The sequence below is a fragment of the Macadamia integrifolia genome, chromosome 4, assembly GCF_013358625.1.
Source record: "Macadamia integrifolia cultivar HAES 741 chromosome 4, SCU_Mint_v3, whole genome shotgun sequence".
In the NCBI taxonomy this organism is placed as follows: domain Eukaryota; kingdom Viridiplantae; phylum Streptophyta; class Magnoliopsida; order Proteales; family Proteaceae; genus Macadamia; species Macadamia integrifolia.
In genome coordinates, this window is record NC_056560.1 from 11732624 (window position 1) to 11750989 (window position 18366).

Sequence of the window (18366 nt, forward strand, 5' to 3'; positions counted from 1 at the left end):
CAAAGCGTTGTGCTTAGTTCCATGTCTAACTCTCCTCTCCCCGCAAGAAAAGTCATCATTGCCCCTTCCATCCCAACCCCTTCATCAGCTCATTGGCTACGCCATTAGTTTCAAGAAAGCCAATATGTTGAAACTCATCACTAAAAAAAATTTCAAAAATAATTTGAAAATGAAAAATTTTTTGATAAAAAAGTGACTTATTATAATATCGTTACATGAGTACATATGTGAAATAACAATAATAACATGGGAAACTATGCTAAGAAAAAAAATAAAATAAATTTAAAATTATTTGACGCATGTTAAGAAATTTATAAAATATATTTAAAAATAAATAAAAATCTTATCTTAATCAGGACATTTATAGGTGGTCACTGGTGATCACTTATAACTTTCTTTGTTTTGTATTAGTCTCCAATGTCTGGCTCTAAATAGGTAAACTGGTAACTGTTTGTTCCCATTCCCATCATCTACAGTTTTATCCCCAAATTATAAGACCCCATAACATATTTCTAGCCTAATAGCCCATACCATGGCTTTCATTATATGCATCATTTTCGTTTTCATTTACTTAGGGGCAGGTGGGTGGCAAGGTTGGTGATAAGGGCCGGGTGTCAAAAATCTGACCAAGCTTATTTAAACGATCGGATCTGATTTTTTTACATTTTTTCTTTTTTTATTTTTTATTTATTTATTATTTATTTTTGGATGCCAATCCCACATTGGGCTAAGACAAGGACTCAAAAGGGCCAGACAAAGACCAATAAAGGGGTTTAGTAGGGGTTTAATGGGCCCACTTTTTGCTACTTATTACTATTGATTTAGAGAGGTTAATGATATGGGTAGAAGGGTTGTATACCGATAATAGACTGATAAGAGACCTTTCAAAGAAACCAACAACAAATGAAAACCTATCAATTTAAAAAAAAATAAGGGGGAAAAGATTGTCTGAGCAAACAATGAGAGCACATCAATGATTGAGTTCATATCTTCTGCAACAAGTGATGAGGTGCGGTGAGCATCGAACTGCTGAGAGCGCTATAACTACAATCGATTTTCACACCCAATGACTTGTGACAAAGAAAGATTATCTATCATAGGATGGCAACAAGGTCATATTATGTGAAGAAAAAAAAAAAAAAAAAATTAAGACAAAAGTGTTATCTGATAATGTACCCTTTCCCAGGCGCCCAGCAGTTCAGAGAGGCTTTTCGCTTTTAAGAAAAATAAATAAATAAATAAATAATCACCCCACTGATGATTTGACACCTCTGCTGGCGGGTGGCATATGCTTTAGTTATTAGATGCAGGAAATAGATAGTATTGGATTAAAATGGAAGACAAATCAAATAATGGTGTCACGTACATTTCAATGGTGTTGGCTTATGAGGAAACATTAGGTAGTCCCACTGCCATCACACTAGCGTGTCATACTCACTCTATGTTGGATATGTAAATGAAATATTCAGTCAACTTTTTCTTCAATCAGAGAAATAATAAAAAAAATTCCCTCCCTCTTTCATTGGTCCCACAGCCCTTTTCTTTATTTCCCTAATGATGACTGAAAAAAATATATATATATATCTTAACAAGATGATTGATTGAATGTAAAATTTAAGGGAGAATGTCCCCTGGCCTAGTTATCCATCCAACTACAACGCTTGCTTTCTAGTGTCTCCTAAGTGATTATGATTGGAGTTTAAATTTAAATGGAATTAGTTATGTGGCAAAACAAAATTAAAAAAATGTATCATAATAGAGAAAATGCTTGGGATTAGTGGAAGTGTTTCCTAGACAACTAATAACCATATTTTCCACTCTGCAAGACCACGTATTTGTTATCCTTAATCCCTGACCATAAATACCTTTATCCAGTATATCTCAACATTAAAAACTTTTCCTAAACTTAATGTAACATGAATAGAGAAATTCTTATTATTATTATTTCACTCTTGACTATTTTAATTTATTTCACTTCACTACCAATCACCTTGTTAAGCTAAATAAGGTGGCTCAAATATTTGTCACCTAACACATTGGTTGAGATCCAAATTTTGTGGATAGATATATCTAACGTATCGTGGGAACATGAAAAAATTAATTGGAATGAGAGTATTTGAAAAATTCAAGACTCTGAGAGAATGTATAATAGTAATTAAGTACATAGGCATGCATGGACATTCATAGAATGCATGCCAATACACGGTAGATTATTTGATTAAATTATTCTTTAAAATTTGATATATGTCTAATCTAGAATCGAGAATAGTTGATTTGATAAGCTTATCAACCTAGGTCGTGGGACCACTTCAATGAGTTTTTCCCTAAATAAGTGATAATATACAAATAATACTTTAAATATTTTAATTCATTCTTATAATTATTTATTTTGTTTGATGAAATATTTTCCTTTTTATTTTTATTTTTCAAATATCGTATCATATAAATATAAATCACAATCATTAGGTAGGTACCATGTAATGGAATCAGGTTTAAATTAAAATATGTAGCCTTAATGATTCAAATTTAGACGATTTATTGAAGATTATAAGGATTTTTTTTTCATCTAATCATCTTTTTCTTTTTAATGGGAAAAAAATATATATATATAAAATATGGTATTCCATAACCTAGCACCCTTCATTTTTATCTCTCCTTTTTCCATTTTCCTTCACATATGATATCTCATCATGTGTTCTCATTGGTGTTATTTCTTAACTTGTCGTATACCTATGATCCTTCACCTATATATATTATTATAAATATAAAAAGAGAGTTTAAGTGACAAGGTTGTAAAACTTGGGAATGATTAAGATTAGTAATATTTTTCTAAAACAAATTGAATCAGATCAATTTACCCTTGTATTTTATTTAAAAGAATAATTTATTATTATTATTTTACCCTTGAATCATACATGTGGAATAGGATCCAGATCGATCAACATCAATATCGTTCAGATCCAACCGATACCGACACTTCCGTTTCGTTTTTCAAAACCATGTTGACCGGTACCTTTCATCAAGTTGCAACAGGACGTGTCCTGGAGGTGGACCTGCTGGGGTTCTTAAGCTTTCATTGCTTAAGATATTTTCGGATTGGAATATTTTCTATGGCCCAATGGGCCCCACGATTTTCGTTATGAAACTGCGTGTTATAGTTTAATGTGTTGCGTTTGGATTTGGACAACAAAAAATAGCATTAAAGGAGGGATTAATTAATCTGGACTCTGAAACAAAGAGTGAGAGGAGAGAGGCGGAGCGTAATTAAGGAAACTTTAGGAAAGCCTCGTAACCTCGTTGTCTGGTCCATCATGGGATTCCATGATCTCAATTACTCAATCAATCAATCATCCAACCATTGATGGGAAAGTTAGGCAACAGAAAACCATCCAAAAAGCAAACAAAGCAGTAAGCACCAGACGTAAACAGGAGACAGAAAAGACCCATTTTCCATTGGGGAAGGAAAAGTACCAGAGAGAGAGAGAGAGAGAGAGTAAATATAACATATGCAGACCGCAGTTGCAGAAAACACATTCTCAAATACCAAACTCAATATAGTAAATTTCATTAAAAAAAAAAAATCACTATAATAAATAGTAAATTATTAAAAAAATAGTAAAATTAAAGAAAATGTGATGGTCACAATGTTTTCAATAAAATGAATAACATATAAGACATTATGGAAACATGGATAGAAAATAAATTATGTGATTTGAGATATACAAATCAAGAATGTAAACGGATAGTTGAAGATTTGAACCCGATTTCTATCCATTTAGGATAATTGGGTTTGATTAATTTCAATTTATATTCCATCAATTTATATTTTCTCTCGTTCTCTCTCTCTCTCTTATCTCACACAATGATTTATCTACCCCTATTGGGAAAGAGAGATGGGCTTGGAAATATTAAGAGTGAACCATGTTTTAAGATAGAATGCATCATCACATTAAATTATTAGGGTAAAAAGATTTTGGATGCCCATAATAGAATTTCTTCATGTAGAATTCCACATTAACACTCCATCTCATAAGACAATGTGAATTTGCCTCTTAAAAGAATATGTATCTCACCCTCTTATTAGTACAAATTACCACTTGACATTATAAGAAAATCCTCTATTTAATTCTTATATTGATTAAATCATTAATTAACAATAAATGTAAAAGCACGACACAAAATAAGAAAGGAAGAGGATACCCACCTCCCACTAATACTGTGTAACATCATAAAGTCATACACGATCACAAGTTGCAATGGAACTTTTATTTAGAGAGACAACAAGGATTATAAATTCCGAATCAAAAGTAGTTTAGTCTCTATTCCCTACTTAATACTACTATTAACTTGATATGTCGATTTAACTGATTTAATTCTAATATTTTAAATATTGATTGAGATAGAGTTTTCAAGATCCAACATTACCGAATATTATCGTATGCATATGTGAGTAAATGAATAAACAGATGTAGAAATAAGTGACCATCGATCCTACTAGTGCCTAATAAATTAAATTAAAAAAAAAATCTAGAGTGAGGGGGTGTTTAAGGGCCAACAGTGTAAAGAGGAGAGAGAGGGTCTTGAGGATAGTGGGTTATCCTCCCAGACCATGTCCCCACCACCTCACTTAGATCCATCATTGAAGTTTATGACACTATAAAGAAGGTGAGAGAGATGTCACCAGTCACTAGACTCACTACAGCATTTGCCGAATATTCGAAGGGGACGGTCGACACTCAATCTTCTCCTCCAACCATCCCTTTTTGCCCTTTTAAAATGGGTGTGGCGGAAGCACCCATACTTAAATTATGGATTAAAAATATTACTAAATAACTGCCAAAGACGGTCGTCCTCGGACCTCGACATGGACGGATCGTGTAGGAAAAGCCCACAAATCTAATCTAGACTCTACACCTCATCTATCTATATATCTATCCCCCATTGTTGTATATAATTGTATGCTACAGTATACGAACAAAATCTATACAGCTTCGGAATATTAAAACGTGGCTGCATTGGCCCCTGACCTTACCACATGCCAGACAAAACCCCAAACGAGCACCAGATCACTTACACAAGATGCTCCACTGAGATTTGACCACGTGTGATATGTATTAAATTGAATCTTATTGGATGGTCATTTTTTTGTAGAAAAATTTGATTATCTTAATTAGGAACAAAGGTCCATAAGATTCACATACAAGTTGAGGATGATAGAAGGAGGTGGAGTGCCATCTTGAAACCAAGATTGTTGAAACCTTACATATCCTAGCAACAAGATTGTTGAAACCTTACACCAGCATTAGCTAAAGCATCAACGATGCTATTGGTTTCTCTGAGAGACTGAGATAATGAAAAATAAAAAAACAATACAATTAAAATTGCTACGTAAAGAGAAATGACCTTAGATAATGGATCTAATCCTCCAAGGGACAATAGAAGAGCTCTTGTTGAGAATGTTCACAATTAATAGATTATCACTCTCAATGATCAAATACTAGATTCCACGCTAAAGGGCAACAATCAAAGCTATTATAATTGCAAGAGCTTACGCGACGAGCAAAATTCCAACCAATCCAATTGAAAGAGGCAAACAAAAATTGACATGTGGAAAATCAGCACACACCCCCAATGCCAACTCTCCCTGGGTTTCCTGGCTAGTTAATTCCATCAATATTGAATTTAACAAAAGGAGGGTTAAGAGCTTTCCACTTGACCAACCTAGAAGAAGGAATGCCGAGATCCACACTCAACTAGAGGGAAATAATCTCAAGTAAGGCTAATGGCGTTTCTGACAATGATAGTGGCTAATCTCTTGTTGTCTGAATGTGAGATTCCAATAACTAATTCAGATGTGCCAAAGAATACTGCAAAAGAAAGCCATTTTTTGGGATTCCTTTTTATTTTTAAATCTATGGCTGAGGATGATTAGTCAACAAGAACAAATTTGGCAAAAGGTATTGGGCTACAATCCTCTGTTTGAAGGAAGCAATTGTGCAACCCTCTCTTGAAAGAAGCAATTGTTGAAAGAATCCAATTACGATACTACCCACATTTGGTGGTGCGTTTGAGAACAGTCACTCCATCACACTCGTATAACTTAGATTCTTGAGATCTTAGCCTTACAAACCGATGGGACCCCATATGGAAGAGTTGGAAATGATAGATAAGACTTTCTCTCTCTCCTTTTATTCTATTTTCTATTTTAAGTCTACTCTGGAGTTTGGTAATCGAGATATCATTCCACCCCGGAATAATAAATAGATCCAGAATAACCTCTCTTTTCTCTTGGATTGGATGGGATGGGATGGGATGGGACCCACAGTATAAGCGTCTATACTGTTCAGGCAAACGGCATGAGTTGGCCCCATATTTTGAATCCTAGGCTCCTAGCACATGCTGCCTAGGGGTTATAAGGGTAAGTTGCTTGGATTTAGGTAATCGGTATCGTGTTGATCCATATCGGTAGTGACTGATACTAATATGGCATTCTTTCAAAAAATAGTGTTTTTATTGGATCGGTCTGATATCTATATTGATATTGGTGGAATCATATCGGAATCGATACCGTAAACAAAAAGCTAGTAAACGTGTCAAAAGTGAAGCATAACCGAAGATCCGAATTGAAAAAGAATAACAATTTTGAATTCCATTAATATACTGAAACAGAATCATTCAATCGAAACCGACCCGTATTGATGGACACCCATTGGCCCAGGTCAGGAGTGTCATATCAGCAGCGGCTCAGTCAAAGCCCAAGGGAGGCCTCCCTCACCGCAGGGAAAGTTGCCGCAGAGGATTGTGTACCGAAATTTTGTGATTCTCTTACGCTCACATGCAAATAACGATCGAGTAAAGATTACAGACTAGAAATTGGATTTGTCAAGTCAAACCTAGACGGAGATCTCACCTAGACGATCATCTTTCCAATTAAGGGTCAAAGAGATGACACGTAATCCCCAACTTAGATCACTGTGGTCTGTGGGTCTGTTTACACAAAGGAAAAAGACAGGTCTCACCCTTTTTGAGAGCGATTGGACGGCCGTGATCCATCGTCCATCACCACATTATTGTCCCTTAATTTATATATCTTTCTCTCCTTCTCTTCCTTTCTTTCTGCTCCCTTCCTTTGTATTAGGGATGCGACTTTCGTACGAACTGAGATTCCTATTAGCCTTTTAGGAAACCAAAACGCAAACGAGAAGAAGAACCCCAGAAGGAACCCATCCAAGAAAGAGCTTAATCGAGACGACCATCGCCGCGTGAGACTCTCAGATCTCTCTCTCTCTCTCTCTCTCTGCGTCTTCGTCGTCTCTCATTAGGTAGGTGGGGGTGGCTTAATCAAGAAAGGCGAAGATCAAGATTCAAGGAAGATGTCGCATAGCTGCTCTCACTGCGGCAACAATGGCCACAACTCGCGCACCTGCGCAGAGACCGCCGATGGAGGTGGTAGTGGTGGTGGTGGGTTCATGCTGTTTGGTGTACGAGTTACGGAAGGTTCAATCTCCAACTCGATGCGTAAGGTTGTGAGCATGAACAATCTCTCCCAGTACGAGCAACCTCACGACCCAAACGCCGATGTTGCTTCCGGTTACGCCTCCGACGATGTCGTCCACGCCTCCGCCGGTCACCGCGAACGCAAGAGAGGTACGATTATCTTTGCTTTCGGATCGATCTCTGTTTTCCATTTTATCCCCTTCGTCATCGTATTACGAGTTTATTTTTCAAATTAAAATCAATTAATTGAAGATTGGGGAAATTTTTATCATTATTAGGAGTTCCATGGACGGAGGAAGAACATAGGCTTTTCTTGTTAGGTCTCCAGAAGGTTGGGAAAGGAGACTGGAGGGGTATCTCTAGAAATTTTGTCAGGACTCGTACTCCGACGCAGGTCGCCAGCCATGCTCAGAAATATTTCCTCCGGCGAAGCAACCTCAACCGTAGACGTCGCCGATCTAGCCTCTTCGACATGACCCCCGATACGGTACTTCAAAATTCATTACAGCCTCTGAAATCAATTTTTTCACCCTTCAAAACCCAAATCTTATTTCTTCCATCTTTCTGATTGATAGTTCATGGGTTCGGGAAGTGAAGAAGAACAAATCATCCACCAAGAGAAGACAACTCAGGCAGATTTGCCACCGCCGCCGGTAAACTGCAACATAGGATTCCCGGTGCCGGCATATCCAATGGCACTCACTCCGACCGTACTACCAGGAACTGGCAACAGCATCAACGATTTCCCAATGACGGATAGTAATACATCGTCAACGACGAAGCTGGTCCGTCCGATTCCTGTGCTACCAGCCCCACCCTCGTTGAAGATGGCGGATCTTAATCTGAACCAGAAGTCTCCAATAGATCCTTCGCCAGTGTCTCTCAAGCTCTCCACATCACCTGATCAACAACCCTCGTCGAGGCACTCTGCTTTTCAGGCCATGACAAACTTTAGCTCCGGCGATCTCGATTCTAATGGAGGAAGCATTATCAGCGTCGCCTGATAATAAATAATTCTATCTTGAAAGAAAAATTAAAAAAAGAAGAAGATTAGAATAACAATAATCGAGAACGAATCAAAGTTGGAAGGAGAGGAAGTGGTGGGGATGAAAGGATAAGATTTAAAATTAGATTAGGGAAGATTAGATTGGATTAGGTTAGGTGATTCCTTTGGTTGTACAGTGTTTGGGGATGATGAAGGGGAGGTGGTGATTCATGCCGTGTTTAATGGTCGGTTTGTTTGTTTGATTTGTGGTCCAGAGTAAATTGAAATTTAACAAATGAACAGTGGAGGTGCAAGCCTGCAACTGAGGTACTACTACTCCTATTAGTCGTTAATTTTTTGTTTCTTTGGTTGGTGGGTTTTTGAGGAGCTTTGAGGAGGAATATTTAATATCAACTGGACTTCTCTTCTAATTGTTCAGTTCTTCCTCTTTGAAAGCATTATCTTGTTCTTCTGTGATTGAGGTGTATGGAGCTGTCATTTTCCATTTCTGTGGATAAGTAAAATGGTGAAAGATCAAGATTTGATGTAATATTTACTCACTGTAATTTTAGGACTCGCTGTAAAATGTACCAAGTTGTTAGGATATTCTATTTTGGGGCTCTTCTTATTTTGTGAGGTCTACTTTTTCTCTCTCTAAAATGATCCCTATATCGATGTGCACTCTCTTTTCTTTTAACACGTGCTCTCCTTACATACGACTGATGTTGATAAATTGTCCATAGAAGTGGGCAAGATTGGTTAGATATGAAATTATAAAATTTCGACGTATCTATGTGATGGTCCTTTCCCCCTCCCCCTCCCCCACCCCCAACCCATCTTTTTTCATTTTTTTTCCCACCTTTTTCCATTAGGTTGATAGGTTTATATTACGGACAATTGGAATGTGATTCTTGAATGCATGAACAAGACATAACTACTTTCCTGCTGTCTTTTGAGCTAAATCTATGACAGGAGTGTTTTGATGTTTAGAGCACTTCTAAAGCGTTTTCACTCTTGTGGAGCTCTTTTGCAAGACAATCGTGTATTTGATAATTGACTAGGGATAGGTCTAAAATGACTCTAACAAAAATGGTGAGGAAAAGTATGCATAACTTAGAAATGGTAACTGAGTATGACTTTTGAATGAAGCTAAATAGAGAAAAATACATATGTAGCTGATCCATTTAGTTGTGATAAGGTTGAAAGTTAAGTTGAGTTGATAATTGAACATAAGAAGTGTTTTTTAATTGAATGTCATTGGTCATACATGAACAATTTGAGGTCTTAGGATGTTTTAGAAGGTCTCGGGAGTCTAGGAATATCAATGATATACTCCCTAGTGCAAAAGCATTTTCATTTTGAGAGAAAAATGCTACCCAAAAATGTTGTTTATGTCTAGACACATGGGAAAGTGACGCCAAGCCATGGACGTCTTTTCATAGTTTGGTTCTATTTTCTCATGTGTATAGTTGTACGCAATAGTATCTGATGGTTGCCTTTTTTCCATATATATATATATATATAAGTAAAAGCATTTTCCTTTCCACTTTTAAGAGTCAGTTCACTGTCCAATGATACAGAAGTGAATTGACAAATCTAAACACATTTTGAAGTGTTACCAAATGTGGCGGAAGTGGTTTATTAATAACATTATCTTTTAAAATATTACTAATAAGATGTCTAAAGTGTGCTTTACCCAAAGAAAAAAATTGTCTTAAGAAAGTTGTATGATTAATTTTTTTTTCTATGGTATCCACTAATCTACTGTAATGCTGTGCAGTATGCAATGTTTTCTTCTAAGGTCTTCCCACCAAGAATATATATATATATATATATATATAAAAGGAAGATGGTGATGGAAACTGATGAAAAGCTCAAGAAGCACAATGTGAGCAAAGTATGAATTCCTTAACAAAGTAAGAATCCATAAGGAGAAGAAAAGAGGGAGCATTGGGGCCAATGGTGTTATCCTATAAGTCTCTTATCAAAGAAAGAAAAAGTTATTTTCCTTTGCTTTCTGGCTCCATCTGCTGTTTTTAAGGATTTTGGCCACAAAAAGACAGCTTTGTTTGATCTAATCCTTGGTTTATCCACCTTAGAAAATTCGTCTCTTTCATCTGTTGGCCCTGCTTTCTTTCCTGGTCAAATCTTGCTTTCAAGATCATCAATCAAAGTGCTTGCTTGATTACTTTCCTTCAATGGTTTGTGGTGGTTCCTTGTCAAGAGTTCCAAACTACCTGGTCCAATCCTTGTGCTATGGTTGTTCCCCATATTTCATGAAAATGGGTATGCATGTTGCACATTGAAGTTTGGACAAGTTTATTAATGAATATATATATACATATATATGGCTTAAACTTCGAAGGGTTTGCAGTAGCTAATTCCTAATAGATGTATTGATCTAATTCATATATGATCCAATGATTTCCCATCCGTTACGGTTTGGAAGAACTCAATCCTATAAACCGGTTTATAAGGTGAGAGGACCTAAGACCATATCAACCCACATCAATTCCTATAAGAAATCGATGTGGGATCAGCCCCCATAAGCTAATATGAGATCATAACATCATCCTTAGCAATTCGCTTTCATGATCAGAACTCATTGGATTACATTGTAATTCTATGAACCCATAATTATAGAATCACATTACTATTGTTTCTCTCTTCACTATAGGCGGAGAGAAATGGGATCCAAACTTCTAGAATTCAAATAAGGTGAACAAAGAGATTCCCTAATTTCTCAGGGGATTACGTTTATGACCAACCAAACACTAAAAATCAAAATTGAAATTTAGGAAAACTGACAAAAGACAGTAATTTCAGGAAGCTTTGAGAAAAGGTTTAAATCAGTAGTCTCAACAAATGATTTGATGGCCCCTAACATTAATTTGTGCACTAATTGGTTAGGAGTCAAATAGAGTCACTAACTCTTTAAAGTTAAGGCACTCAAATAATAAACGTAGTCTCTTAATCCACCCACACAGATTCAATGTATTTCATGAGGCATTATCCTAAAGTGATTAAAGTCAAAATGCTGTCTGTATCATACCCTAATCATCTTATTAGTCACTCAACATTAATTATTTAATGGTCCCTCCCTAACTTCCTCAAAATAGAGATTCAAATCCTAATTTTTCTCCATCCATGATAAAAACAGAAATCCACCCCATTTGACTCTTTGATTGAACTAAAGAATGTATTTTTAATCGTGTACACGATGAATAATAAGGGTTGTAAATTAATGATGATCAACTCAGAGTCCAATCATATCATCACATTACTATTAATGAAGAAAGAATCTTTTCACCCATTCAATCTTTTAAGATGTGTTAATTAGATTTTGGTAAGAATCCTATGGTAGCCCTTCTTTAATAATACAAGTAATAGACAAGTTTTCTTCATAATACTATCTTGTCGTAAACAATTAGTGGCAGTTTTTATTATTTCTACTTGCAATGCTCAAGGATTTATATTAACGAATTGATCTTAATAAAGATATGGTTATTAAATCAACAAAACTGTTTTTTGTTGCGTCCTAACCTATCATTCATTTTTTAATTGCTATAGCAATATCCATGCTTCAAAATCAATTAATCTTATCATAGAAAGTCAAACTATTAGTCCAAAATAGGCGAAGACCTTACACTCATCTTTTTTTTTTTTTTTTTTCAACTTTTTTTTTCAAAGAATGAAAAAAATATATTAAAAGAAGAAAAAAAATATAAATATAAAATGATCATTTGTGGAAAACAAATATAAAATATGAAATGATATTTGTATAATTTTGTGATGCTTACTCTACTCAAATAGGAATGAAATTTTACCTGTGTTTAGATGTGGTATTCTCTATCACATAGACTCTCTCATGTCTGATTAGGCAGGCATGCAATCGGTTAGTCATAATATAACATTTAATTTTATATTTTTTTATTAATTAGGTCAAGTTCTAAATAGATTGGCACATATAAATCAATGATATGAAAGAGCAAGAATGAAATTTTTTTTCTCTTTTTTGTATAAAAAAATTTATAAGAGGGCTCTCATCTAACTCTAATCATAGATATTATCTTTTTACTTGTTTTGTGCTCCTCTTTTTGTTTTGTCCACTTGGGTTGAAAATTAATATGGGAGGAAGGGACATTGGGACATGTAAATCTATGAAATTGGGAAAATATTTTCTATGGGGGAATGTGACCCCATCCAAACACATGATGGGTGAAATGATTGACTCATCCCCAAGAAAAACAATTCTTATGTGGATGGATTCCTCGTGCGCGCCCATTGGCTCTTGTGCACACATTGGAATCGCACTCGGATTTGTGTGTATGTGTGTGAGAGAGAGAGAGAGAGAGAGAGAGAGAGAGAGAGAAGAAAGATAAAAGGATGAAGGATATAGATTCGACTTCATAAAAGAATAGACCTATGCTGAAAGGTATCTATCCTATAAAACTATCACCGGCGGACCTATCAATGGGATGGATTCGAGTCAGGTTCACACTGACCTTTGAAATCCGGTTATGAAATCAGTTGACCCGGTAATTCGACGGATCAATCGCACAGTGATCCGATTGGATATTGAATTCAACTATTCCGTAATCTCTATATTTTTTTTCTTTTTCTTCTTCCTTGAGAGGCTTACACACAACTTCATACAAATTTAATGAAATTGTGTCTCCAAACCATGGGATTAGTATTTGGGAACCGAATCGGGTTCAATCTCTGCCAAAACCTATCTAGAGGGCCCGTATCAGCTTTGATCTCCCTTATTTTCTTCAAAAATCAAAATATGTAGTGATACCAATATGGGATCAGCCCAGAATTGAGTTCTCATTGGCCGAAATCAATCCGATCAGTCTGATTCTGATTGATCTGATCCAATTTCTTAAATCATGTTCCAAACTTCTAGCTTAGGCCTTTCCCCCTTTACAATTTCATATATTGTCCCTTACCTAATCCTAAGCAGATCGGATTAAAGGATTGGATCAGGGTGTATCCAGATTTGATACATTTACTAATTGGTTCACTTATCATTAATAAAACCGGTTCATGATCATATCGGATTTGATTGAACCCTTTAGCTGTAAGTCTTATTGGATCTGGATCAAAACCCAATCCATTGACCGCCCCAACTCCCACCTATGTTAACCCACATCCTAGACATAAAAACTTATCAGGTTAGCTTCCCTAGTTATGCACAAATATGAAGCTCAAGTTACTGAACATATAGAAAGATGCCCCATGGGAGACTTGGTGGAGGCTTTAAATAGATCGAGGACCATCTAGGGGAAAATTTTCCTAGTTGACCCAACTAGGAAAACCCAACCCCTCCACTTAGAACTTGACTTCCGAGGATCAAAATAAGGTTCTAGATAAAAGGAATAATCTCACATTGGATCTGAATAACGTCATATGAAATTATGTATGCATGTAAGGACTAGGGCTCTCTCTCTTTAAGGTTTAGTTTAATTGTGATAGTCCCATATCGATTGTGGGTGACTCAACTATTTTGCATATGAGCCATAAGAGGTCACCCTACTTCAAACCAATTGGTTTTAAGATGAAAACTTTAACATGGTATTAGAGCAGGTACATCGGGCCTCCATTGATGATGAGTTCTTTATTTGACCCACGAAGACAAAACCATAAAACGCTTGAACGTAAATGGGAGTATTGAGATTGTCCCACATCAACTGTGGTTGACTCAACTAAGAGCCACAAGAGACAATCCCACTTCACCCTAATTGGGTTTAAGGTGGAAGCTTTAACAACTTTGATGATTTTTGTATTGCACAACACAAACACAGAAACAACTTTTAATAAAGGGTCTTTGTTTTAACAAGGCAACACCACAAACAGTTCTAGTTCTTCTAGACCATTATCAGCTTTATTCGCTCTCTTTAAGGAGGAATAAAGGTGATGAAACTAAAGAAGACACTGAAGCTCCCCATACTTAGAAATACAATCTTAAAGAAAGAAATGGACCTTTTCGAATAAGGAAGCCAAATCTACTTAACTTGACGAGGTGGTGGTGGGGGAAATAAGATTGGAGAGAGCTTGGATGCAGGAATTGAATCTTTTTGCATCCTTTTATGAAACAAATCTATATAAGCTGAAGCTCTCCCATCGACATTATTAATCCCTTCTTGACGAATCATGTGTTTCTCCTCAGGTAGCTCCATCAAGTACGAAGCACTCTTTGAGTTGCTCTCAGGTTCTTGTGATCTTCGGCTTCTTAATTCAGGTACTGTAAGTACTGAAGTTGCATCCATGATAGTGATTCAGCGTCTGGTAGCAGGAGGAGGTGGTGATGGTGGTGGTGGTGGTGGTGGTAGCTGTCCCGGCGGCGGTTTTGTTTGGAGACTCTTCTCGGCAAGAGAGATTGCCGACACCTTGGCGATGTTCACAACCACCTTCACCGAATTCTCCCAGAGGGACTGGTTATTGTTCTTCCCAGCCTTGTTCATAGCTCTCACTGCTCACAACTCACTACTCACTACTCACAACTAACTTAAAGGATTGATATTCTGATTTGTAGATTAACGGGTGAGATGGGTTCTTAAATAAGTGTAATCCAAAGTAAAAGCTGGAGGAATGGATTTAAAATTCTGGTTTGGTTCCTTCTCTTTGGCTCATGAGCTAGGGTTCAATTTTGAGCAAAATATCCACTCTTTCTTAGACTACGTCACCCTGTGGCCCATGCAATTACGTCTTCCTTCCCTTCCTTTGTTAGGGTCTCTCGAAAGAATCTATACCCCTAGTTTAGAGCTCACAGATGGCAGCGCCATTAGAGAGGCAAATTAAGGTCTGAGTCGGTCGGGTATTTGGAAGTCTATTAATTTTTTGAAACGTGCAACGGTAAGGTTGTTTCATTGTAAATTTAAGTAAAAAAATTATTTTCATTGTGAAGCAAGGACAAGAGTGGACTTCAAGCAACATTATGGTAATTATTTTGGGTTGAACCCGAATCACCAACCTTTTATGGAAATAAAAAGAATGCATGTCATCATTGAATCGAAGATGAAGTGTACAAGTGTGGATAAGTGATCCAAATATCTCATAGATTAAAATGGAAAAATTTGATCCAACATACAATCCTGATATCCCATGCATTTGGAATAGAGGAAGGAGCTCAAATCAAAAGAATAAACATTTTTTTTTTTTGGGTCTAATCAAGCGATTGAACATAGAAAATATGGTTTAATTAGCTTGCATTAACTGTACATTTATATTAACAATGCAAAAGCTTGAATAGGATAAGCTCAATAATGGCTGGAATTGGAAGGGTTCCTTTCACTCTTATACCAGTTTCTTTCTTTCCCTAAAGTCTTTCAAGATCTTTATTCTTGCTTGAAGTGTTAAGATTGGTCTCATTTAAGAAGAATAGGAAAAGGATGGTGTTGTTCCATTATAGGTTCGAGTAAAAAAATAGTCTTTTTACGAAGCAGTAGTAAGATTGTAAGAAACATTGCCGTGATTACTAGGGTCGAACCCGGATCATCTACCTTTAAGGAAACAAGAACGATGCATATCATTATCAAATTAATCATACGTGAATTGAAGCGTAAAAGTGTAGATGGGTGATCCAAATATCTCATAGACAAAAATGAAAAATTTTGATCGAACCAACAATCCTGATATCCCGTGCATTTGGAATAAAGGAAAAAAGCTCAAATCAAGCGATTAAACATTTTTTTGCGGGGTCTAATCAAGCGAATAAACATGAAAATGTGATTTAATTAGCTTTCATTAACTGTATATATATATATATATATATATTCAACAAATTAACAATGCAAAAAAGTTAGAATGTGACAAGTTCAATAATGGCTGGAAGTGGAAGAAGGTTCCTTTCACTCTTATACGAGTTTCTTTCCCTACAGTCTGTCAAGATCTTTATTCTTGTTTATAGTGTTGAGTAGAATAGAAGGACGGTGTTGGGTTCCCTAACTTTGTGCAATTTCTTTTGAATATCCAGCCCAAAGAGAGGAGAGAATAGATCCTCTGTGGCTAATGAAGCTTCACAAAAGCTTGATTAGTAGTAATAATGATCACAATTAACTCGTATTAAATTCACTAATTATACATTGCTTAATGCAGGAAATAAGGGAGCTAGAGATTATTCAAGATAGATTCTTCTATCTCTAGTGCCTTCCTCTTTCTGTAGATATTAGATTTTTTTGCTTTATCCAGGTGCACCAATCCATGCTGTTAAGCATTTTTCTCTGTCCCACATAGATACTGACCTTCTTATCTTCTATTTCTCTGCGCAGAGGTCACCTTCATCAGAGAAATCTCTCTCTCTCTCTCTGTCTGTGTTTGTGTATGGGCTACTGGGCTTAGGAAAACAATGCGTAGGGTGGCGTCAAGCTGCCTCATTAGATGAGGTTATCTCGCATGTGATGCTTCAACGGCCAATAGGAAACCAAATCTCGGAATAAAAGAAAGCAGAGCTGGTTCTCGTATGAGAATCATTTTTGTACCACTCTTTTTTTTTTTTTTTTTTTTAATTTGTAAAATGTACCATCTTGATCGACACACATGGTATGTAAGGAAAGTTTAAACTTAAAGGTCCTGTAACTCATGTGCAAAGGTGAGGAACATTGTTTCAAATACAAAGCAATGAATAATGGACCCGATTTCTTTACTAGTGGTATAACCTCTTTACTGAAGAGGTAAGCAACAATAGTTTTTGTACAAGAGCCTGATTCACCCTCAAGATAAAAAGGGGGGGTCCAAGGAATCTCCATGTGCATACATTGTTTACATGACATGTGTTAAAAGGGCATGAGTGCACCCCTTATTAATTTTAGAGAAAAGAACGTTACTCGTGGTGCGCTTCTGACCTTAGACAGAGAATGGATACTCTGCTTGTATGTTCACTTGCACACATAGTTCTAAGTACGGGTGATCCATATCTGTTTGGCAAGTTTCCAATCCTGATATCATATCAATTGAATGGTACAAACGAAGGGTGAAAAAATGAAGAAAATACATTTCTTAGAGATAACATGGATAAATTCTATCCGATACAGGACGATCTGATATCAATCTGATCCAATACCATATTGATTTTGAGTATGACCAATACCAGTTTCGATACTATGTATTAAAACCATGTTTGCAAGTATAAGGATCCAAAACCTGTACCTTTTGCTACCATATATTTGTCTCTCTACACCCTTCATTAATTAGATTCTCACATGTACATCGAAGTGAATATGCAGGATTCAAACTGAGCCCAGACACAAAAGTGGTTAATAAACTACCTTACCCCTTTTGGATTCCTAGGGTTCCCACTAACCCCACGCTTGCGTAGGGACACACAAATGTGTAGCGTTCTCTCCTAGATAATAATTGATCTAAATTTAGATGCAAAACATGCCAAGAAGTCTGCTAGCATGTTCCCGCAATAACCATGTTGATTGGATAAATTTTGAAATGAAGAAAAAAAATTAAAACATAAAAATCTGATTCTTTTGCCATATATATAATTGATGGCATTTTCAAGTTACAGTTATGATTCTTTTATCAATATATCTTCTTTTTAATTATTTTTTTTTCTCTTGGTAGGAATTTTTCTTAATCACTTAAAAATGTTTTATTCCCTAATTCAGGTTGATGATATACATGAAATGAATTTCAAACCTTATTGATTTTTTTTGTCAATATTTAATATTCTATTTAGACTTTTTGTAATTATTAAAAGTGACTGAGTAATGGAATTTGAGTTATATATTCAAACTGAAATATATAAAAATAAATAAAAGGTGAAGTCATCTTTCTTGATCATAAATCCCATTGAACACCACACCCTCTAAAACCTCCGCTTAGGTTTTGACCTTTTTGTCAGCTATTATAGGGTTATTTATTTATTTTTGAAT

General features: G+C 36.0%; 1 protein-coding gene across 1 annotated transcript; it reads left to right on the plus strand.

Moving 5' to 3' along the window:
- Nucleotides 1–7110: 7110 nt before the first annotated feature.
- Nucleotides 7111–9113, plus strand: LOC122075455 (transcription factor MYB1R1-like). Its single transcript, XM_042640489.1, has 3 exons — nt 7111–7647; nt 7776–7984; nt 8073–9113. The coding sequence occupies exons 1-3, from the start codon at nt 7374–7376 to the stop codon at nt 8499–8501; spliced, it is 912 nt and encodes a 303-aa protein (XP_042496423.1). The 5' UTR covers nt 7111–7373; the 3' UTR covers nt 8502–9113.
- Nucleotides 9114–18366: the final 9253 nt, after the last annotated feature.